Here is a 24,998-nt window from a genome sequence, read left to right as displayed (position 1 = left end):
TTAGGATTCTGGCTCCCTGACATCAGAGGAGTGGGTTCCCGTATGGGGGTGGCGAAGCACAGAGAAAGGCTTTGGAGCAGACTCTGCGTGTGTGTGTGTGTGTCGGCGTGCCTGTGCGTGGAGGGGGGATCGCTGTACCCAGCCAAAGGCACTGGGGGAGGAGGAAGCGGTAGCAGAGATCTGAATAATTGATTCTTCAGCGGCACCAGACGCCCGGGAGCGGGCGGAGAGCGTGGTTCCAGCAACACCGATAGCGGTGCGCGCCGCCGCAGGCGCCGGCGTCGCCAGACAGCCACCTATCCTGCCTGGCCTTATTCGCCGCCGTGCGCTCCCGGGAACCGGTGGCCCACTGCGCGCTGCTGCCGAGGGATTGCGGGGTCTGCCTCGGCCCATCTCCGAGAGAGGCTGCGGGCAGGAGACTCTTTTGCCCGCCGGAACTCTGAGCCTCCCGGACTTGAGCAGGGGCTGCTTCGTCTCGCCTCTGAGAACAAGTCCCTAAGTTGGAGTGGGGGGCTTCTCTGCCTTCCTCCTTCTCTTCCTCGGAGGCAACAGCAGCAGAAACACGCGCGCGAACCCGGCTTTGCCTGTGCCTGCGAACCCGGGTGGCCAGGCGCTCTTCGGATTCCCAGTGGGAAGTGGGGAACCGAACGCCCGGAGCGGAGCCGGACCCCGCAACGAAGGGCCGGGAGGGAGCTGCCTTCTCCAGCCCGCGCCTCTCTCGGCCGGGGACCGCGGGGATCCCCGGCCACACGCGCGCGCGCGCTCCCACCTTCACTCTCTCACACACTCGCCCTCGCACACATCAGCCCGGCGCTGGGCTGCGGAGAGGGTGCTCTGGCGCGCTCAGAGGACTGGGCAGCTGCCGTCCGGAGCGGGGCAGGAAGCCGAGCTAGGGCTCCTGGAGGGAGGCTCCCAGGGCTTAGCCGGATCATGGGGCCGGGTGAGCACTGAGAGTCGCGGCCGCAGCCATCAGCCCTGGAGATGACCAGGAGCGGCCACTGCTGAGAACTATGTGGAGAGAGGCTGCGGTGAGTGCTGGCGCGGGACGCAGGGCCTGGGAGGCCCCCCTGAGAAGGGAGGGGTGGGAGGCCTGGGTAGAAGAGGGAGGCAGGATCGTTAGAGGGTCGCTGCGTGGGAACGATCGCGCCTCCCTCGGGGAACCGGGACCGCGGGAGCCCGCGTTCTTCCCTCCCCCTCTCCTCCTGCTTGCTCGTCGCAAACTCAGCCAGCCCCCACCCCCATCCCCTCCTCTTTCTCTCCCTACCCCCCAGGCTCAGCGGCTTCTGGTCGCATAACTCCAAGCAGTCAGCGCCGGGGAGGTGGTAGGGGGTGAGGGTGGAGGTGCTTAGTTAGCTTCTCGTGGGTGTCCAACCTGGGGCTCCCATTCTCCTGTGCGCCCCGGAGCAAAGCTCTTATTATCAGCCACAGGGTCTGAGGATCCGTCCTGGGGGCGTCTCGGGCAGCGAGCTTCAGCTCCCCCTCTCTGATCCAGCCTCCTGGGCGCACAGGGGGGCTGTGAGCATTGCAGATTGCAGCCTTGCCCTCAACCCTCCCTCCTCCTGGCGGTGGGCTGACCCTCCTCTCCATCTCCCCTCCACCCTGGCAGAGCCCTGCTGCAGAGCCTCCGGCTGGGATAGCCGCCCCCTGTGGGGGCGATGCGGACAGCGCGGGACAGCCAGGGGAGCGCGCGGGGGCCGCAGCATGCGGGAACCCGCTAAACCCGGTGGCTGCTGAGGCGGCCGAGATGTTCGTGCGCGCAGCGCGCCCCACTGCATCCTCGACCTTCTCGGGCTACAGGTACGTCCCAGCGGGAGATCAGGGCTCGATGGGTCTGAGAGGAGGGAGACTCGTTCAGAGGGAGAGTGGGAGAGGGATGGGGGTGAGAGGGAGAGAGCGGGAGAGGGAGCCCAGTGCGGAAGCGCAGGAGGAGCACCAGGGGGCGCTGCGGCCCCGCACTTGGCGCAGCTCACCCAAAGAACCCCGAGGCCGCGGCGAGTTCGCCCTAACTTCCCTGCGCCCAGCAGCGCCTGGCCAGAGGAGCGCGCGCCTGTGCACTCATGTACGGCTGTGCTGGTATTTGCAGGAGCGCGGGTCTGTGCATCTGCAGCCGCACATGTGTGCGCGCTGCCTGAGGACGTGTGAGGACTCTGGCAGTCGCTGGGCACCGCTACTGCGGCCTGCGGATGTGCGCAGAAAAGACAAGTGTCTGTGAGCGTGTGCGGCCCACTGCCCACGTGCACCTGAGATTTGGCAACAGCCCCCGCAGTGGAAAGGCTGGGGTGGGGCTCTATAGTCCATGTCCGTCTGGGAGCTTCTTGGGACCCTACCTTTCCCCCCACGCACGTTCTCTGCCGGCTCCCACGCCCCGGCCCGCGGGGGGACGCGCCTACTTTCCCCTTCTGGATTCCCCCGGTGTGTGTGTGTGTGTGTGTGTGTGTACGCGCTCATGTAGGGGGAGGGTCCTGAGGCCTTTTGCAGTTGAGTGACAGCCCTTCCGCCCCAGGTGGGGCAGGCAAGCCCCAAGGCACCGGGGAGCCAGGACCCACAGGGAATGACCTGGGCACTTGAGATGTGCCCATGAGCAAAGGAGCGGAGTCTGCCGCTGCTACTACGCGTGGAGCAAGGCCTGTGGTGCACCCGTCGGGCTTTGAGCAGCAGGGTCAGTCAGCCCAGCTCAGCAAGCGCGCGAGGACGCTGGGTCCCAGCGCCACCTCTGCTCCTGGGCGGGTCTCTAGTGAGCTGCGCGCGAGCAGTGGGCTGGGTCGCCAATTTGGTTCCCCTGCCCCAGGTGGGAGGGGTTCGGAGTTTGCTCAGTGGGTCCACGAGCTGGCTGGCATCCGTGGCTCTCTTGGTGCTTAAGGGCTGTGGTTCGCAGCTAACTTGAGGAGTACCGTGGGGAGTGTGAACAGAGTCCAGAAAGGAGAAGGGACTGGAGACAGGGGAGGAGCCGGAGGCTGGATGCAAGAATGGGTTTGGGGAGAAGGATGGAGAATTAGCTCGGATTGGAGTTACAGATAGAGTTGGAAATGAGTCGAGGCGAGTGGATGGCGTTGGGGCTTGGGAATGGAGTCACTGATTCTAGCCCGCTGTGTTGGGGCTGGGCTCCACACCTGGCTCGAGCTCCGGGTACCACCCAGTCACTCCGTCCGTCTTTTTCGTCTGGGCCCCTTGCTCACCGCAGTCTACCCTCCCGCTCTACCTTGCAGGGACTGTAAGTGGCGACTATGGGCAGATCAGGCTACTGGACACTGCTGGTGCTGCAGACCCTTTTGGTCTGGCGCGGTCCGGCGCAGGGCGCGGCGGCGGAGAAGGGTCTCCCCGCGCTGAACATTGCGGTGCTGCTGGGTCACAGCCACGACGTGACCGAGCGCGAACTTCGAAATCTGTGGGGCCCGGAGCAGGCTGCGGAGCTGCCCCTGGACGTGAACGTGGTAGCGCTGCTGATGAACCGCACCGACCCTAAGAGTCTCATCACGCACGTGTGCGACCTCATGTCTGGGGCGCGCATCCACGGCCTTGTGTTTGGGGACGACACAGACCAGGAGGCTGTGGCTCAGATGCTGGATTTTATCTCCTCACAGACTTTCGTCCCTATCTTGGGCATCCACGGGGGCGCATCTATGATCATGGCTGACAAGGTAAGACTGGGAGGCGATGGGCTGCCGGGACCTGAGAGGGCGCCAACTACACGGCAACCACCGCGGGTCTTGGGGCACCTTTACCATCTGTCTTGATCAGAAGGCGGGGTTGTGGCCACTGGTCCTACTGATAACCGGGTGCTGCCTCTCTAACTCGGAAGCCAATGGAAATGCCTTTTGCCTTGGTTCTGAAAGTGCACTTCTCAGGAGCGCCTGGACTAGGAAGAACTTGGGAAACTCATAAGCAGGATGGGGGTCTTGGTGGAGGGATTTCCAAGCACTAAGTACTGTAGGGCACAGAGGTCAGCCTGGGAGCTCTGAAACCATATATTCATATTCCCATGTTATCAATTTTACTTGCTTGTTTTGTCAAAAAATATACATTTTTTTCTTTCCTATGGTAAGTAACTAAAGCTGTTTTTATTGTGTGTACGTTATGGAATAAAATGCAAAGTTTTTAGGTCAAGCACAAAAGGGCACAGAAATGTCATGCTTCTCTGGACTTTCTGCAATTAAAGGGACAAAACTGGGGAGTGTGCGAAGCCCTGGGCTGGAGGAGTGCAGGAGATACCTGTTCCTCTAGGGAGTGGGAGTGGGTGGAGAGAACTACCTACAGACTCAGTGTGGAGGGCCTGGCATTGACCTTCCATGGTCCCTGTGTGGGGCTGACACTTCATGGCAAGGGTTCCAAGACCTTCATGTGGGGGAGTTGGCTCTCTGCACTGAAGTTGAAGAGTTCCAGAATGCAGGAAAGGGTGTCCAAATCTCTTGGCTTAAAATGCAAGGGAGGGTCTTTTCCAGGGCTGCCTGGGAGCCTTAGCTCGGAGAAGAGGGAAGAGAGATTTGAAGATTTGAACAAGATGTTATGTGGTCCTAGTTTGGGAATTATGCCGAAGCGTGGAGCAAAGGAAGAAGGTTAGAATGGAGAAGAAAAGTGAGGAATCTCAAAAGAGGGAATTGGAGTTGTTGGTGCACTGTGCTTCTGTTTAAGCCCAAGGAAGGGCTAGGGGTTACGAAGTAAGGGGGAAAGGTGAATGTACTTGTGTGCCGTGGTCTCTAGCTCTGAGACCTTCTTGGAGAGTGTTTCTTAGATAGCAGGGGATATTCTAGCGATGTGAGCAGTCATTTGTTACAGCACTTTCCATTTGACGCTCTCAAAACACTTTTGTATTCATCAAATCAGATTCTGCCTCTGCCTCTGCAATTCCCACCAGCTCCTTTGGGAAATGCATTAATTCTTTCAAGTCTCCTTGGCTGCAGCGCCTTCAGCTGAAGTGCACAACCGATGATCTATCTTATTAAACATTCATTTTTAAACGGTTTGCAGCTCAGAAGAATTCCTGTGCATGGTTAAGCATTTTTCATAGTCACCTCTCAGATTGGTGGTGGTGGTGGGGGGTTCTGGGATGGAGAAAGTAAGAAAGAGCTGTGCTCTACCACCAACACGTAGGCCGCTTCAGAACTGGACAGGGCCTCTGGGTTGACTAGAGCATCCTTTAGCTTTCAGGCAAGGTGACTGAGGCATAGGGCAGTTAAAAGACTTTGTCAAGACCACACAGCAGATGATGGACACAGATAGCTTGTTTTCTGGTTCTAAGCTGTGATCTTACATTCCATCAAATCAAGCCCATACTTTTGACTATGTCACCCCATCTTCAGGAGGGACAATGAATTACTTTTGTGTTTATGAGAGGTGCTGAGCCACGGCCAGGTGCAGTAAATCGGATCCTAGAGGGCTTGTACCTAGGAGGGATCAGTCTTCTCATGAGGACATGAAGAAAGAGTAGTTTCCAACAGGTGTTTGGGGCATAATTTTGGTATTTAAATATTACCATGGCTCCTTTCACCTTCCTTCTGAAATTTTGACTAAAGGTGCAATAGACAAAAACCAGTAACCATACTGAAAGTGAGATGTCTGGATTCACGGGGACCCAGTACAACCCAATGGAGAAATCTGGTAAAGGCTAAATTGGATGAAGGTGGCTGGAGGTTAGGAGGCCTGAATAGGCATCCAGCTCTCTTTCTTCTAAGGTGGCAGGTGTGTGGCTCAGGCTGTCACTTGACTTATCCATCCAGGTATAGGCAGAGAGGCAGGCACAGAGGATAGGGTCATTGATGAGCACCCTCTTAACATCCAGTGACCCTTTCCACTAGTGAATCTTGACACAGTGAATGTTAGGCTCTGACCAGCTAGAGCAGCAACTGTGCCTCCCTTGACGGGGGGAATTTGAAAGGGGGTTTTGAGAAGCTCAGGAGGCATGGGTGGAAAGTGCCTTCTCTCCTGTGGGATAAAACTGCCTTATGGGGAGTATGAGCCCACTCCGGAGTAAACAAGGAAAAAGGAATCAGGAAAGGGCAGGAGGAAGATAAAAAAGGATATTTCCAGAGAAGTCAAGATCAAAGAGGTTTAAGAGGGGACAGAGAGGAGAAGAATGAAGGGTCCATTTGTTCAAAGATGGTAAAGGGAATTGGATGCTTCCCATTGTTGTTGGGACTTTCAGAGTTGGTCTTGGAGAGATGACCCCCACTCTGATTTTGATAGAACTGGAGGGAGATGAGGCAGAGAACCAAAGAAATCAATGGAGGTAACACTGGGCACATGTTGGGTCCCTTGCATGGGATGGGCAGGTGATGCTGGGAGGAGCTGATTTGAAGAGGGAGCAGTCTGTATGTGTTTAGAAGGGAGAGATTGTCTGAACAGCCCTTCCTTCCAGTAGTAACATATCTAGCTGGCTTATGCCTTTGCCACCAGTTTTACTGAGAGCTGAACGTTGAGCGCAGTTTATTTGGTCTCAAAAAACCAGTCATGGGAGGTGCCTAAAACTCTGCCTTTGCTGGGGTGTGCTAATGGTGATAGGATCACTGTCTCATCCCTCTCCCAGGCTGACAAGGCCTCTCCGTCTCCCCCTAAGATGGTGCTGATTTGGTAAAGCTGCCCAGAACATACCCGTTTGTTTCACTTCTAAAGTGGCAACAAGATAGTGGTCCCATTGATAAGAATGGTAGTTAATTTGATTATCAGGTAAATTGAACACACATATATACTCCCCTCCCCCTCCTCCACCACGTTTTAACCTTTCCCTTGGCCTACCTGACTCATGAAGAAAAGAACAAAGCATTGTGATAATTGAAATGGCTTTCAAACGTGGTGGGTACTTGTGGTGTTAATTTAGTTTACAATGGAGGTGTTAGTATTCGCTTGTGTCAGTGGGTGGTCTTGCAATATAATTAACTTAGAGGTGAAAATAATACTTGACCCTGGACAAACTTCTAAGCTTATCTTGGTTTGGCCATTTTGACCCTGTCCAGGTGAAATACACTTTAGCTCCTAGTAAAGCCAGCATAAGACCAGACCTCTGCATTTCTGCTCAGAGTCCTACACCTCCCTTCTCTCTCACACCCCATTCCTATTTGCTTCATGGTGGAAAAGGCAAGACTCAGATTTTAGCTTCTCTCTCCAGGGCAGTCACTGGTGGGTTTTTCTTTATATATTATTTCTATACACACCTCATCTCTTCACCAGAGTACAAATCTTTTGAGGGCAGATTTTTAAAAAAAAATGTGTGTTTATCTGTATATGTGTATTTGAAATGACAAATTCTCCTTATCCATAGACACTTTATAAAAATAATGTCTTTTCATTGTAAAGCATTTAGAAAGTACATTAAAGCTTAAAGAAGAAAATAAAAATCTCCCCTAAGTAACCACTGCTGACGCTTAGGTGTATTTCCTTCTGAGTTCTATTTCTTTAATCACTAGTTCAGGATTATGCAATCTATATGGTTTTTCTTTTTGTACTCTTTACTCTGTGGCATTTCTTACTCAGAAGAGTCAGTCTTTTTTTTTTTTTTTTTGAAACAGAGTCTCACTATGTCACCCTTGGTAGAGTGCTGTGGCATCACAGTTCACAGCAACCTCAAACTCCAAGGCTTAAGCGATTCTCTTGCTTCAGCCTCCCTAGTAGCTGGGACTATAGATGCCCGCCACAATGCCCTACTGTTTTTTGGTTGCAGTTGTTGTTGTTGCTTAGCAGACCCGGGCCAGGTTCGAATCCGCCAGCTTTGGTGTATGTGGCCAGCGCTCTACTCACTGAGCTAGGGGCGCTGAGCCAGAAGACTCAGTCTTTGTTTTGTTTTTTAAAATTCTGGGACAATGTCAGCTACTAACTGTTGGATATTTCCTTTCCACCATCATTTGTATTTTCTCCTTCCAGATATGCATACATATACACAGTCAAGCGTTGCTGAAGGACAGGAATGCACTCTGAGAAATGTGTCGTTAGGCTATTTTGTGAGTGTGTGGACATCACAGAGGGCACTTATACAACCTCGATTTAGTCTGTGACACACCCTAGGCTATCTGACATGGCCTACGACCGCTAGGCTACGAATCTCTACAGCATACTGTAACACTCTGCTAAGTATTTGTGTTTCTAAGGGATCTAAATATAGAAAAGTAAAAGTAAAATTTGCTATTATAATCTTATGGGACTAGCGTCATATGTGGTCCATCATTGACCTAAATGTTTTTATGTAGTGTTTAATTGTAAAATATATACATCTATACACACATTTTCCCAATCAATTATTCATGTATCTGAACTTACAACATTTTAAATTCTCTATTCATGTTGTTTTTGAGGTTTCCTCAATTCTATACTCTAGTTAATTACCTTCTTTCATTTGTGTCTGACGTATTATTTTGACAACCTGTTTAGATTTTAATTTCAACAATGATACATTTTATTTCCTAGATATATATAGTCTGTCCCTTTTCATATGTCCCTATTTTTTGTTTTACGAAGAAATGTTCTCATTTTGTGCATACAACTCCCTCCTTTGTCCCTTTGAGTACTAAAAAAAAAGAAAAACCACCGCCACCAACAAAAAAAAACTACTTAGCTGGGTACGGTGGCTCATGTTCACACCCAGTGACTCATTCCTGTAATCCTAACACTCCTGGAGGCCAAGGCAAGAGGATTGCTTGAGCTCAGTAGTTCAAGACCAGCCTGAGCAAGAGTGAGACTCCATCTCACTCCCCATCTCTTTCTGAAATAGGAAAATTAGCTGAGTGTTGTGGTAGGTGCCTGTAGTCCCAGCTACTTGGGAGGCTGAGGCAGGAGGATTGCCTGAGCCTAGGCATTTGAGGTTGCTGTGAGCTAAGCTGAGACCACTAGCCTGGGCAACAGAGTGAGACTCTGTCTAAAAAAACCCCAACAAATCCCCCAACCTCCTTCCCAACCCCTCAAAAGAACAAAACGTATTAGAAGGTCCTCCACTGGTGCTTTAGCATCTTTGTTTCTTCAGTTATGAATTCTTCCATTTGTAGAGTCTGTTAATTGGATGTTCTCACATGTTCTCTCATTTTTGTTTGTGAACTTATGTTCAAGGCAGTTTCAGAATTACTTCTGCCCTCTATCTGTAAGGGAGCATGGTTTTAAACCAGAGCAAGTCTTCTCATTTTGTGCATATCAATAGCTAAGTGCTCTCTTCCTGTTTTGTAGAGCCTATGGTACAAGCTCAGGTCCTGGGCCTATGCAGGTGACTGCACTCTGGCTCCTTAACACAGACAGGGTCCTCCTTTTTGGCTGTGCCCATCTATGGATAGAAACATGATTCTGGGTCCAGTCCACATCCTGGCCCCTGGGAAGATGTTGACACTTCTGCTCTCACGGTATACATTGGACCCATACCACTGTGGATTGTATTGCTTTGATTTCTGTTTGAAATTGTAGAATCTTACTTTTTTTTTTTTTTGCAGTTTTTGGCCAGGGCTGGGTTTGAACCCGCCACCTCTGCCTTATGGGGCCGGCACCCTACTCCTATGAGCCACAGGGGCCACCCTAGAATCTTACTTTTTAATTCATTTATTTTTAGGGATCCTTTTCTATTTTTGATCTGTGATCCTTTTTTCTTATTTCTAAGCAATACCATGCAAATTTTAAAATAAAGAGTTCTCTATAAATTCTATGTTTTAGGAACAGAAGAGGGAGGTTACTGAGTGTGTTCACTCTGATTTTGACCCAGTTTTATCTTACAACCTCCATATATATAAAAACAAATTTGATTACATATTCTTGGAATTTTCCCTTATCATTAGATTTCTCAAAGCTGATTTTAAATGGCTGCAGAGTGTTTTGTTCATACCACCATTTTTTGGACCATTCCTCTATTTTTTTCCGCCTTTAGTAAGATTCATTTGTATTCCATACATGTGTCCTTTTTGGCACTGGGCACCGGTCTTGCCCTTTGCATTTGTTACGTGGTAAATGTTTGTCTACTGAATGAATCAAGTGATTGGTTCCAGTGCCAGCTTGTTGCAGCTTCCGGACAAACATATCACAGTGCGGATCAGGGCATTCCATGTGGTGTTTGTTCCCCAAACGCTGATGGATTTCATAGGTGTGTGCCAAATCCTCTCTTCTCTCTAGTAGGCAGATAATTACCAGCCGTCCTGGGGATTAACACAAATTGGAGGGTTACATACAAAAGGCCTGTGGAGCGCTGCTGAGTAACAGTGGTCACAGGAGGTGGAAGTTGGTGCCCTTGTAACTGGCAGCTCTGGAGTTGGGATGTGAGTGACGTGCCTTCCCATTAAACACGGGAAGCACTTGGAAAGGACAGACACGAGCATCGGAATGTTGGTGGAGCCCACTCAGCTGCTGCTGCGGGGCATCAGGTAGCTCCTGGGAGAGTGGGGAGGCCTATCTTTAGCCTTCCCAAGAGACATGTCAGACGCCATCAACTCTTCCTCGCGTAAGTCATCATCAGACAGCGGCAGCTGTCCTCCCCAGATTGACACTTCATGCTGTGAGTCCACAGGCCTTATGCCCTTCTGAAGACAGTATTCCAGGCAGCCACTATGGATCGACTTGAGTTAGAAGACCCCAGAAAACCTTAAAAAAAGAGCCCGATGACCTAAATTCCATTCTCAAATAGCCATGTGATGTTGGGAAAAGCCTTTCACCTTTTTGGACCTCTGCATCTTGAGGATTTGGGACAATATTATCTCCAACACCCCTTCCAGCTCTGAAGCATGTATGCACCTTCAAGGAAAGACTGGCAAGAGTAGTGGTTGTCTTTGGGGAGTAGAGTCATGGCTGCTTTCATCTTTTAAAGAATGTTATTATCAGGTGGTTAATGCGTTGGAACTGGAGTTGTGTTGTCTGGGTTTAAATTCAGGTTCCATCTGTGATCAGCCAGGTGATCATAGGGAAGTCCTTAATATCTCTGAGCCTCAATGTTTTCTTTTTTCTTTCTTTCTTTTTTTTTTTTTTTTGTTTGGCAGGCCCGGGCCGGGTTCAAACCCATCAGCCTCGGTGCATGTGGCCAGCACCCTAACAGATGCCCAGCCAGAGCCTCAATATTTTCATCTGTAAGATGGGAATGATAATAGCACCTACCTGACAGAGTTGTGGGGCTTAAATGAAGTCATAGATAAAAGGTACATAATTCAGTGCTTAGTGTATAATAAATACTAATCACAAGAATCCTATTGTTACCATGTCTCCGCTTTGCTCAGGCTGGTCTTGAATCCTGACCTCAAGCAGTCCTCCCGTGTCAGCCTCCCAGAGTGCTGGGATCACAGGCATGAGCCCGTGCACCCAGCCAGTAGATGTACTTTTTCGCTTTTTCATAACCAGAAAAAGTGATTAAGGGTGATCTAGTTTTATGAGATTATGTCCTGCAAAATACCGGGAAGGAAACCCACAAAACTTTCAGAAATGGGAAGTCCAGCGTGAAATGATTCATACTTTCTCAGCTGGGGCACCCATAAGCTTCCTTAGCCTTCATGGACTTGCCGAGAGCTTTATCCTGGCAAACTAAAGATTAAACATGGCCAGTGTGAAAGTAACCGTGAGAGAAGACTGCCTCATTGACCTTTGCACTAAACGCCTCCACCAACTGGACCATATGTTTGCGCCGGGCTTAGGGATTTAGAATGTAGACATGTATAGTTTCTCGTTTTATCTCTGCCAAGGATTAATAACACGGTGATAGCCTGGAGAACCTGGCAGCTCAAAAATATTTGTTTAAAGAATCTCTATTTTCAGATGAGGAAATAAAGGTTCAGAGAGCTGCAGTGGTTAGTTCAGAGCCATACAGCCAGTACCCCTAAGAATTTACATTCTTATTCTTTTGCTCTGATATTGTTACCCTTTCAAGTTATTGCTTGTAAATTTAGTTGGTCTAGGGCAGGTGCTTAGATTTAAGACAGACAATGAATTTTGATGTTAATATTTTTGTTGTTTTAGTCAGAATAATTAAGGTATTGGATTTTGGAATTAAAATTTAACACTGTCTTTCTAGATTGAAATGATGGACCCATACTACAGACTACATTAGAGATCCCCCAACCTCCCAGCTTTACTGAGATTGACAAAAATTGTACATATTTAAGGTGTACAGTGTGATTTTGTTTTTGTTTTTTGAAACAGTGGCTTGCTCTGTGGCCCAGACTGGAATATGGTGGTATCATCATAGCTCACAGCAGCCTCAGATTCCGGGGCTCAAGTGATCCTTCTACTTCAGCTTCTGGAGTAGCTGGGACTACAGACAGTGCCATGCCACCTGCCTGATTTTTCTATTTTTTGTAGCGAAGGGGGTCTCTCTGTGTTTTCAGGCTGGTCTTGAACTCCTGACCTCAAGAGATCCTCCTGCCTCCCAAAATGCTGGGATGATAGTCATAAGCCACCCTTATGGCCTTATTCTGATATTTTGATACACAGGCAGTCCCCGGGTTACCAATGAGATAGGTTCTGTAGGTTTGTTCTTAAGTTGAATCTGGATGTAAGTTGGAACAGCTACATTTACCTACTACCTGTAACAGCTTCTGTTCATAAATGTGAGTGGTACCTCACTTAGAAATTTGTAACTCGGGGACTACCTGTACATATACAGAGGGTACCACAAAGAGTGTACACATTTTAAGAAAGGAAAAAACTGTATTTAAGTTGTAATACTCAAGTCGTGTTTGACTTCTGCAATTATAAGAGATATAAGATATGATATACAAGGTAACAAATGTTATTAATATATATTGAGTGTCACAATTTGAATACAGGTTTTTTTCTTTCTAAAAATGTGTATATATATTTTTGTACCCTCTCTACATTGTGAAAGGATTTCCATAATCAGGCTAATTAACATATCCATCACTTCACATGTTTACTTTCCTTTTTGATGATAAAACTTACTCTCCTAGCAAATTTCAGGTGTACTATACTTTTTAAAAAATTTTTTTGTAAAGACAGAGTCTCACTTTTTCATCCTCAGTAGAGTGCCGTGGCGTCACACAGCTCACAGCAACCTCCAGCTTAGGTGATTTTCTTGCCTCAGCCTCCTGAGTAGCTGGGACTACAGGTGACTGCCACAACGCCCAGCTATGCTTTTGTTGTTGCAGTTTGCCCGGGGTTGAGTTTGAACCTGCCAACCTCGGTTTATGGGGCCGGTTCCCTACTGACTAAGCCACAGGCGCCACCCTACAATACTTTTTTTTTTATTAACTGTAGTCACCAAGCCATGCATGAGGTCTCTAGAACCTATTTACCATATAATTAGAAGTTTGTGCCCTTTGACTACCATCTCCGCATAGGTGTATTTGCTAAAGGCTTATATAAGACTTTTCAACTCATTTGGGGGTGGTTTGTGTGAGGGTCAGGAACTGGTGAGCTACACACTAAATCTGGCTTGTAGACACATTTCATTTCACCAGTATTTTTGAATGCTTGAGTTTTAATGTCTTTGGACAAGGCATAAACTTTCGGGGAACTACAGCCCTCCCCTTTCTATCACTCACATATTTGCATGGTTTTTGTAAACATTTGCAATTGTGCCCTCAATACAATGTTTTTATCTTTTTATTTGCTTGCTTGTTTTGCACTGACAAGAAACTCAGCAGATTCTAAGTACAGATAAAGCTCTTAAAAACATGGAGGCCACATTTCTAGAAATTTGATGTCTAAATCAAGGGAAGCGATAGTTCCTTTATACCTCTTTGGTTGTTATGACTCCTTTTAGTTTCAAGCAAGAGAGTATTTGAACATCAGTGATGCAAACCCTTAAATCATTCAAATTTTGTTTGGTAAGAAGCCTCAGGTATATAGTTTAGTGACTTCATAAACCACCAAAGACTTGGTTCCTTTCCATTCTCCTACTTTTCCTCTCTCAGCTGCTGCTTTATCTTAGTCACAATATGGCTGCCTGTGTTCCAGCCATCACCTTCTCACATGCCAACATTCAAAATAGGAAGAAAAGGGAGAGAAAAATAAATTGCCTTCTAGGGCCTCTGTCCTTTCATTAGAGTAGACTTCCTCTTAGATCTCAGTGGCCAGAATTGGGCTACATTCCTTTTCCTCAAACTTCACTGGTAGAGATTACAATCCAGAATTCTTCTCTGAGAATGAGCAGTATTTGCGTCTGTTAGCAGGGTTATAGGAGCAATACCTCAGCAGCACAGCCGATGGTATTTCTGGCAACACCAACCATTATCTGTAGAGTTACTCTGGGGCCTATTTAATGATGGATGTTGAAAAATTGCAATGTATGCAGGGGAGGGCCTTTAGGGTAGTGTTAGGATCTACATGAGATATGTTGAGTCTTGGAAGAAATATTGAGGGATGTTCAGCATGGAGAAGGAAAATCTCAGAGGGGGTATGAGAGATGTGTTCAGATATTCCGTGGGCTGGTAATCTTTTGTTGTTCTGGGGATAGAAATGTGAATGAAATGATAAGAAGTAAAGTTCCATCTTAACAGAGGAATAAGCTTTGGCAATGAGGTCTCTAATAGAAGACTGATGTTTCATAGAATAGGAAATATCTATCAGGATGTGACTGAGCTAAGTGTGATTGCTATTTGTCAAGATTTGGGGGGAGTATTGGGCTTGGACTGGCAAGGCTGAGTTGGGTGACCTATGAGGTTCTCTCTTATTAAGACACTCTGTACTTCTCAAATCCTTGACTATTTTTTTTCTTTAATCCCCAAGCCTTGGTGGTTTAGGACCATGGATTTGGCTGAAAACCAATACACTCACTTTCTCCAAGTGTGTGAGTAATTCAGTATAAATTTGTCTGCTGTGGGGGAGGAATTTATACTCCCTGCATCATCACCTCAAATCCCCAAAGGACTTTACATGATCCTGAAGGGTAGATGACATTTGAAAAGTAGAAAACCTATGTATATATCAAGTCACACACACATGTATAAATATAAACAGAAGTAGGTCAGCCGGCATCATATTTACTAGCGGAAATGTGTTTGGCTAAGAAGCTCATCCATATAAAAGGTTGTTTGGAATAACTGCCAATGGGGTATTTTTGCGGTTGCAGCAACTTAATCATTGTTACTTATTGAAGCATATTCATATTTTTTGTACACCTTACTGTAGGTAATATGTTTGTGTTCCAAAGAAACAGCTGGAACACTCTCTGGTATTTCAGTTTTCAAATTGTTCTTTTTGTCAGTTGTACTTGCTGGCTTTTGGGACATTTGCTTATGGTAGAAAATGTTCTACGCCCTGTTCTGTTGCTTATCTACTTCTCTGATTGTCCCCAACAGTCCCCCAAAGAAAAACAAAACGTGAAGTTGCTTTCCAAATACCTCATTTTTCCATTCACAGTTTATACTTTCCACACAATGGTGATGGACATATTATTTCTATTTATTTATTTATTTTGAAATAGGTGTTCACGCTACAGCGTTAAAAAGACCCAAGTAACACCATATAGCATTCAGAGAAACAATATTTGCTCAGCAAATGCATTGCAGATCTTCAGACTCCTGTTCCCTTCCATGGAGATGATTGTATTATGCATTTGAAAAGGAAGAATATTAATTGGAATGGCAATTTATTTCAATTTGCAAGTTTTTGCTGAAGTCACTCACCTATACACTTAAGGAATTTAAAGATCATTTCAGGTGTTTTGGGGGAGTCATGGACCACTTTATGATCTAATGAAGGCTCTGAACCCTTCCCAGGGAAATGCATGGCCATGTGCAATTTCAGGGGTTCAAGGGCCTCTAAAACCTATTTCACAGAGTTCCTTGAAATTGACTTACTTATTGGTTTATTAATACAGTTCACCCTTGAACAACACAGGAGTTAGGGGCAATTGACCCTCAGGTATAACTTTTGACTCCCCAAAACCTTAACTACTGATAGCCTACTGTTTACCTTACTGATAACATAAATAGCCAGTTAACACAAATTTTGTATGTAATACTGTATTCTTACAATAAAGTAAGCTACAGGAAAGATAATGTTATTAAGAAAATCATAAGGAAGAGAATAAATATTTGCTGTTCACGTAGAGGTAATGGGTCATTATAAAGGTCTTCATCCGTATCATTCTCATGTTGGGTAGACCGAGGAGGAGACAGAGGACGGTTGGGTTTGCTGTCCCAGGGGTGGAAAAATGGAAGACAATCTGAGTATAACCGGACTTGTGCACTTCAAACCTGTGTTGTTCAAGGGTCCACTGTATGTTGCTTCTTCACAAATTTATTGAGTTGTACCTCAGGCCAGAATATTGTGGAGATACGTCTGTGATGAACTTGCTTTCTTTGATGTAAGTCAGAATCTGGTGGGGGAGATTTACAATGAAAGCCCAGCATTGGTGCAGCTATGATTGGAGTAGTTATGGGACCACGGAAAGGTAGAGCAGGGGCAGCCTAATTCAGAAAGCAGAGGGTGGGGCTCTCGAGTCAAACTAGACAAGTGACCTAGAAGGGGCTAGTGTGTCCTAGGTTCCTACAGGTTGTCACCCCCCACGAGCAAGGATGGGCTGCAGAGTGAAGGCTTTGCTCACAGAGGACCAGTCTAAGCCTCCCTGTTCTCTAACATGTTCCTCCAGGCTGCCACACTGGAGAGGTGTTTTCATATCTCCTGAATTTTCCTCTGGATGGCATGTCTTACAATCAAAACATTGAGCTTTTTTGCCAATTTCTGTTTTGTTGTCACAAATGGCTGAATGTCTCCTGCTCTAGCTTGTCTTTTCAAATCAGCCGTACCTGGGCAGCAAGAGTGAGTGGCATTTCAAATCCACACTGTCTTGCATGCGTGTAGTCCTAGGGCTGAAAAAAAAATACAAATTTTCCAGGTGAATTGTTTGAAAGCTACAATATCTGCGAGCCATCTGTAGGGCTGACGAAATGTAGTTTTAGTTGATTTGGGTGAACAGATTCAGAACCACGTGAAGAGGCTGTTGAGCTACAGAAAAAGACAGACTTGCTGGAGTTTCTGGTGATAGGTGATGAGCGTGGCTTCCGCTAATGGGATTTGGAAAACGGCAAGCCATGGGCGAAGACCTGAGCTTCATGGTCAAATTCTTACTTTAGGGGCGGCGCCTGTGGCTCAGTCGGTAAGGCGCCGGCCCCATATACCGAGGGTGGCGGGTTCAGGCCCAGCCCCGGCCAAACTGCAACCAAAAAATAGCCGGGCGTTGTGGCGGGCGCCTGTAGTCCCAGCTGCTCGGGAGGCTGAGGCAAGAGAATCGCTTAAGCCCAGGAGTTGGAGATTGCTGTGAGCTGTGTGAGGCCACGGCACTCTACCGAGGGCCATAAAGTGAGACTCTGTCTCTACAAAAAAAAAAAAAAATTCTTACTTTAGTTAATTGCTATTGGTTTTGCCTTGGTTAATTGGATCTCTCTCTCTCTCTCTGCTGTTAGCAGCATTAAAAGAAATATTTTCATCATGGCAAATTTCAAGCACATACAAAAGTAGAAAGACTAGTATGATGAGCTCCCAAGAGTCCAGCTTCAGCAATTGTTAACACGTGGCTGCTCTTGTTTTCTGAAAGGTGTAAATGATAGTGCTGGGCTATAGAGACTGGGCTGGGCCCTGGGAGATGTTCAGGCCAGGTTTACTGAAACATGGGGAGGGTCACTAACCCGCTTGCAGTGCAAAGATGGCATCTGTGTCTGTGGGCAGTTAGAGACCATGTTCATAAGGGATGGTAGAGGTGGGTGAATTCCACAGCTTCCCTGTCAGGTTAGGGTCTTTGGGATGAACTTTTTGGGGGTGAAAGTGTCTTTAACTTAAGAGGAGAGGAGGAGGAAAAGAGGAAGGGTTTGTGTGTGACTATGTTAGGCTCCCCAACATTCCCTCTCTAACTTCACTCACTCTCTTCACTTTTCACTGCTGGATCATTTAATGTAATTTAATTTAATTTATTTTAGAGATAGAGTCTCACTGTGTCACCCTGGGTAGCATGCCATGGCATCATCATAACTCACAGCAACCTGAGACTTGAGATTGAACAGTCCTCCTGTCTCAGCCTCTTGAGTAGCTGGGACTATAGGTTCCCACTACAACACCCACTTAGTTTTTCTATTTTAGTAGAGCTGGAATCTCCCTCTTGCTCAGGCTGGTCTCTAACTCCTGAGCTCACGTGATCCACCTGCCTTGGTCTCCGAGAGTGTTAGTTAGGGTTACAGGTGTGAGCCACCACGCCCAGCTTGCTGGATCATTTTAAAGAAAATCCAAGGCATTGTTTTAGTTCATCTGTAAATATGTCAGTGTGTGTATGTTTGTGTGTGTGTGTGTATCTGTAAATATGTATCTTAAAAAGATAACTTGTAAGAACTGTTAAAAAACAATCACAGCTAATATAAAAGTAAACTAATGCATGCACACTTTACAGATGTGTGAAAATCAGAGAAATATAAAGAAAATAAAATTGCCTTTAATCTCACCATCTGCAGACAACTTCCATTCACATTTTGGTTTATTTCCTTCTAGTCTTTTCTTCTATTCCTTACGTGCAAACACACAAGTATACACGCTGCTTATATGATGTCGTAGATAGCTTGTAATTTACTTAACATTTTTTATGAGATTTTTGAATTATTTCTAAATATTTATCCTACATTTTCCATCCTGTGGATAAATCATAATTTATTTGGTAATTTAGATTTCTTCAAATCTGTTGCTCCTAAAACACCTTGGTGAACATCTTCATAATGAAATGTCAACACAACAGATTATTGGTTTGAATAGGGAAGCTATGATTGAAATGAAAGAATTTTAAGGTTTGTGGTACATAATATTAATTAGTATCCAGAATGATTGGACCACTGGACATTTCTTGTAACTTTGCCATCTAATTCTGGCCAGCACTTGCAACAAAGTTTTCTCTAATTGGCTAGGTGAAAATAATATCTTATCATTTAAATCTGTATCTCTTTCATGCTACCTGCTGTGGAATCTATTTTAATTTAATCACCACCTTTGTTTTTTCTAGATATTGCACGTCTTAACCTCTTTGGTATTTCCCATCGTGTAAATGGAAAACCACAGAGAATGATGGATTCTAAAGTAAAGTACAGTGAAATAATTTGAATTTCTAAAAAATAATAAATATTTTGAAGCTTGGCAGGGAGTTCTAAGATTATTCATTCTTAGTCACCAGGCATTGCTCAACCCTTGTCTCTGTATCAATGTTGTTTTAAGAACGGCTTTAAGATGTAAAATTTCCCAGCAGAAAATCATTTTGTGGGACCTACTATTATGATTTTCCAGGAGGCGAGCTAAAGAATCAAATCTGAGTGGGCCTCGATGGCCGTGCTCAGGTTGCAGGCTTTGTGGGGAATGGTGGGGATGTGAAGCCATTGTTTGTTCATTTCTCTGGGAAAGCAGAGGCAGGGTGGAGGTTGTAACAGTGACTTCCTTGCAGTAGGGAAGGGATATTGTGGAGGTGGCAAGAAGTCACTGTTCTCTGGGTTTGTGGTGGGATGGGGGTGTATTATAATGAGTTTTTTTTTTTTTTGTTTTGAGACAGAGTCTCACTCTGTGCCCTGGGTAGAGTGCCGTAGCATCATCATAGCTCACAGCAACCTTAAACTCTTGGGCTCAAGTGATTCTCTTGCCACAGCCTCCTGAGTAGCTGGGACTACAGGCGCCTGTCAAAACACCCTAGTTTTTCTATTTTTAGTAGAGATGGGGTCTCAGTCTTGCTCAGGCTGGTCTCAAACTCCTGAGCTTAAGCAATCCACCTGCCTCAGCCTCTCAGAGTGCTAGGATTACAGTTGCGAGCCACCGAGATCGGCTTAAAATGAGTTTCAAAGAAAAGTAGAAGGGATTTAGGATTGATATTAATAGGTGTGGGGAATACTCAAAATATTTAACCACAACAGTGTGATCATGGACCCATTGGAATTGACACCCATTTTGTAAGATTCAGTAGCCGCTGTTGTGTCCAGCATTGATCCTCTAGTGGCTGGTTCTGGGGATGCAGGGGCAGGGGGCATTTGAGGGCCCTGGAGGCTGTGGCTATTCACAATTGAAACTGAAGTATTTCCATTTTTTAATAACCAGTGCATACCAGGTAGGATATTAACGAGAGCTCACATGTCTTTTATGCCAACTTATGCAGAAGGTTTCTCAGGGAACATTCCAGAACAGACACAGGATGGCTGTCTCCTCTGTCATATGCTAGTCATGCCCCCCATGGGGAAGTGGGGCTGGGAACATTTTGAAGCTTCCTTTTCTAAAATACGGAAACAGAAATGTGCTTTCTTCTAACCATCTACCTACCTTCTGAGCCCAGTGACTTGGCCCTTCTCTTGTGAGTTAATTTTCTAGCTATCCTCCATCCTTATGCCTCCTTCCTAAGGAAAGTGGCCTGGCCGGGAGTCGAAACCAGCTGCCCGTTCCACCGCCCACTCTCCACCCCCTTGTTCCCTCTCTTCTAGGGCAAGTGATTCCCAAACAATTTCTGTTTTCATTTGGGGCTGAATGAAGGGGCCTGTTTCAGTCTCTGGTTTTGGGGTGTGATGTGCTCATTTGCAGAAGCATAAAAATAATCTTGTAACTCGCCAAAAAATACTCCACAGCCTAAATTAACTTTGTTAAAGATCAACTTTCAAAAGAGAGAATTGGCCGAGCCTCTGGGTGATCATGTGCTTGGGCTGCTTCTAGAGACTGGCTTCTCTCCCTTTCTGAAGTGGGAGGTTCTCCAGGCCTGTTCTGGTTCATGGAGGTTTTCAAATTCCAACAGTGTCCAGGGAAAAGACGCATGTCCCTGGCTTCATCTGAGGGTGGGAGAAACCTGGGGAAGTGGGAGCTTATTGCTTGAGAGTGCTGTGGACTGAACTGTGTCCGCCTAAAAGTCACACACTAAATCCTAACCTCAGTACCTCGGAATGTGACCTTTAGGGGACAGGGTCTTTCAGAGGTAATGAAGTTAAAATGAGGCCATTAGGGTGGGTCTTAATCCACGTGACTGTGTCCTATCAGGAGATTAGGACACAGACAGGGACAAGGGAGGACTGTGTGAAGACCCAGGGAGAAGACGGCCATCTGCAAGCCAAAGAGAGAGGCCTCAGAAGAAACAGCCCAGGTGTCAGCTTGATCTCGGACTTCTGGCTTCCAGAACTGAGAAAAAATAACTTTCTGTTGTTTAAGCCACCCAGTCTGTGGTCCTTTGTTATGGCAACCCGAGTAAATGAATGCAGCGAGGCTGGGAGGTGCTTTAAGCTCTGTTCCAAGCCTCCTTCCTGCTCCTCTTCTATTCCTGAGCTATGGGGGAGTTAAGACGCCACAGCTCAGAGCTCAGACCGCCATCTGCTAACACTGACTTCACTCTTGTCATGCGGGCTCCGGTTCTGGCCACCAGGCTCCTGCATTGAGGAGCTGAGTCCCTGTCTTGGAATCCTTCCTAATACCTTTCTAGGACTTCCAGGTTCAGTGCCTCTTCAGAATTTTTACTCAAATAGCCTGAGGGTGTATGGCCCCTGCTCCTGGATATCCATGTCCAATCCTTGGAACCCGTGACTATGTACCTCATATGGCAAAGGGGACTTTGCAAATGTGATTAAGAATCTTGAGATGGGAAGATTATTCTGGATTAGCCAGGTGTGTCTGATGTAATCATCAGGGCTCTAGGAGTGGGGTCATGAGAGTCAGAGGAGCAGCTGTGGCCACAGAAGCAGAAGTTGGAGTGATGCACTTTGCAGATGGAGGAGGGGGCTGCAATCCTAGGAGTGAAGGAGGCCTCTAGAAGCTAGACAGGGCAAGGAGACCTTTCCTCCCCTGGAACCTCAAGAAGGAACACAGCCCTGCTGAGCCCTTGATTTTAGTCCAGTGAGACCTATTTCAGACTCTGGACATTTAGAACTGTAAGAGAACAAGTCTGTATTGCTTTAAGCCAGGGGGTCCTCAAACTATGGCCCACGGGCCACATGAGGTGGTGTGATTGTATTTGTTCCCGTTTTTTTTTTTTTTTTTTTTTACTTCAAAATAAAGTATGTGCAGTGTGCATAGGAATTGGTTCATAGTTTTTTTTTTTTTTTTTTTAGACTATAGTCCAGCCCTCCAATGGTCTGAGGGACAGTGAACTGGTCCCCTGTTTAGAAAGTTTGAGGACCCCTGCTTTAAGCCATGGAGCTGGTGGTAACTGGTTGCGGCTGCAATAGAAATTGATACAGAGAGAGCCTGGGAAACACCTGCCCTGCAGGCCTTGCAGAGCCTCTGCACCATCTCGCTGTGTTTTTTTTTTTTTAGAGACAGAATCTTACTTTATCACCCTCGGTAGAGTGCTGTGGTATCACAGCTCACAGCAACCTCAAACTCTTGGGCTTAAGCGATTCTCTTGCCTTAGCCTCCTGAGTAGCTGGGACTACAGGTGCCTGCCAGAACGCCTGGCTATTTTTGTTGTTGTTGCAGTTTGGCCGGGGGCAGGTTTGAGCCCACCACCCTCGGTATATGGGACTAGCGCCCTACTCACTGAGCCACAGGCGCAGCCCCCATCTTTTTGTTTTTTATCATACAAATTCATGCAGGTTGTGCTTCCCACCTCATAATGTAACCACAGTGTCATGAAGGCCAAAATAATTTAAAGATAACTTACCAGCTGTTTCCATTTTTTCCCTTCACCAAATAGTCAAGTAAAAGTAATGCTCCAGGAAGTGCTACAGTGTTTATTCTCTTCCCATGTTTATTGCTGGGCTGCGCATGCCTCTGTGTGAGAGAGCCCTGGGAGACTGTGTGCTGTGAACTCCCCACACCCCAAATGTGGCTCCTGGGCTCTCTAGCTCTGTGTCTTTGGGCAATTCACTTAACCACTCAGAGCCTCAACTGCTCTTTCTATAAAATGGATTCATAATATCCATGTTGTGAAGTTGTCACACCATATAAAATAGAACATATCATACACGGAGCACTGTTTAATACTAATTCATTTTATTTTATTTATTTATTATTATTATTTTTTTTTGAGACAGACTCTCAAGCTGTCACCCTGGGTGGAGTGCTGTGGCATCACAGCTCACAGCAACCTCAAACTCTTAGGGTTAAGCGATTCTCTTGCCTCAGCCTCCCAAGTAGCTGGGACTACAGGTGTCCCCCACAACACCTGGCTATTTTTTGGTTGCAGTTGTCATTGTTGTTTAGCAGGCCTGGGCCAGGCTTGAACCTGCCAGCCTTGGTGTATATGGCTGGCGCCCTACTCACTGAGCTCTGGGTGCCAAGCCAATACTAACATATTTTACATATTAATACTTATCTTCCTTGCAACAGTTGGGGTCATTATTATCTCCATTTTGGAGGGGAAGAAACTGAGGCCCAGAGAACCTAAGGCACATGTTCAAATTCACACTGGTGGTAGGTGGACGAGCAGAGATTTGGACGCAGCTAGTTAGGCTCTTGGGCAGAGTTTCTCACCTCCAGTACTGTTGACATGTTGGTACGTAATTTGTGCTGTGGGAAGCTGTCCTGCGCATTGTGGGATGTTTAGCAAGCCCTGGCCTCTACCTAAGAGACGCCAGTAGCAGTCTCCCACTTTGTGACAACCAAAAATCTCCCCGGATCTGGCCAATGTGTCCCCTGGGGTGCAGTCATCCTTGGTTGGGAAGCCCTATTGTAGGTTTTGAGGTCTGATTACTGGGCAATACAGTTTGCATGGTAGTTGCTTAATAACAGGAGTCTTCATTACACATGGGGACCCATATTTTCAAAGCATTCAGAGCTATGTGATAGCTAAGCGTCTGTTGGTGTTCCCACAGCTTTATTCAGTTCCCAGTAGAATCCATCCCCTACTTGGGGTCCACTTCAAGCGTTAGGGCTGTGTGAAGACCAGGCGGGACTTTGTGCGTGAGGATGTCAGTGCTTTTGCTGGCTCTGCTAGGTGACAAACACTGCAGCAGACTGAGTTAAGAAACTGATTGCAGGAGGCACAAAGGCTTGTGCACATCAGCGCTTAATACATTTTGAGAAGGATGACTCATGTGGTTCACTCCTGGTCTTTTGGGGGGTTTTCTGAACAGCTAATGTGCCTCCACCAAATTCTTTTTTTTTTTTTTTAATGAACATTTTACTATTAAAAAGTTTTATTTTTTTGACAACTTCCCGGCAAGCTAAGTTCCCCTGTCACTTTTGTGCCTGGAGGGGAAAGAGAGTCAAAAAATTCAGGATACTTGAGGAGGAGAGAAAAAGGAAGAAGCAATTAATAATGAGCCTTTTCTGTTAATTGAGCATTTTCCCACAATACATTGAAATCAAGTTTTATCCTCAAACAAATCTGTTAACTTTTATGGTGGATTTGAGTAAACATGATAGGTTAGAGGCATTTGTTACAACAGCCCGCATCTCTGGTTCAACTGCACGTTGAGAAGCCTTTGTTCCTTTCCAAGAAGGGAATCTTGTATCAAAAATCTGAGTTGTCAGCCACATGAGAGATGCAGTGAATAGATGGGCCTTTGATATTTTCCATTACTAAAATCCTATTTAGAACATGTGTTCTAATGAGGTCCTCTTTCATCTAGCTCTCTCTTTTATTCCCAAAGCCAGGGCTGGTGTCAGAAGGTAGACACAGAGTTGTCAAAGACTAGTCCCATCTGAAGGTCACCTGCCTAGGGACCACTCCCATGTGGGCTGTGTGGTCATGATCTTTTAGTTTGTGGAGACCAGATCCCACTTAAGTTTATGGCTCTAAGCACCCAGAACACTGGGGGGCAGAGTAAGTGCTCAGTTGATGTTTGAACAAAATAGAGGGTCGTAGAAAGGGCTGGATCCGGGACTGTATTAGTTTCCTCTAGCTGCTATAACTAAGTACCACAAACATGGTGGCCGAGAACATCTTTATTCTCTCGCTGCCCCAGAAGGCAGAAGTCTGAAAGCACGCTCGCTGCTCTGAGTTCAAGGTGCTGGCAAAGCCACGCTCCCTCTGGAGGCTCTAGGGGAGAATCTGTTTCCTTGTCCTTTCCAGCTTCCAGAACTGTATTCCTAGGCTGGTAGCCCCCTTTTCTATCCTTTTTTTTTTTTTCTTTCTTTTTGTTGAGACGGAGTCTCACTCTGTTGCCCTGGGTAGAGTGTCATGGTATCATGGCTCACAGCAACTTCAGACTCTTGGGCTCAAGTGGTTCTCT

The 24,998-nt window shown here is 46.5% G+C and overlaps 1 protein-coding gene across 1 annotated transcript in view; it reads left to right on the top strand.

Moving 5' to 3' along the window:
• The first annotated feature begins 459 nt into the window (after positions 1 to 459).
• The window catches only part of GRIN2A (glutamate ionotropic receptor NMDA type subunit 2A), a 446,701-nt gene continuing 422,162 nt past the window's right edge, over positions 460 to 24,998 (top strand). The window contains exons 1-3 of the mRNA XM_053556038.1: positions 460 to 1,028; positions 1,607 to 1,797; positions 3,207 to 3,638. Of these exons, the coding sequence (XP_053412013.1) occupies positions 3,225 to 3,638 (414 nt within the window). The 5' untranslated portion in view covers positions 460 to 1,028; positions 1,607 to 1,797; positions 3,207 to 3,224. The remainder of the gene's footprint in view (positions 1,029 to 1,606; positions 1,798 to 3,206; positions 3,639 to 24,998) is intronic.

Source organism: Nycticebus coucang, chromosome 12 (genome assembly GCF_027406575.1).
Source record: "Nycticebus coucang isolate mNycCou1 chromosome 12, mNycCou1.pri, whole genome shotgun sequence".
NCBI classification, from domain to species: domain Eukaryota; kingdom Metazoa; phylum Chordata; class Mammalia; order Primates; family Lorisidae; genus Nycticebus; species Nycticebus coucang.
The sequence above is the reverse complement of the archived record's forward strand: the minus strand, read 5'-3'. Positions and strand labels throughout refer to the sequence as shown.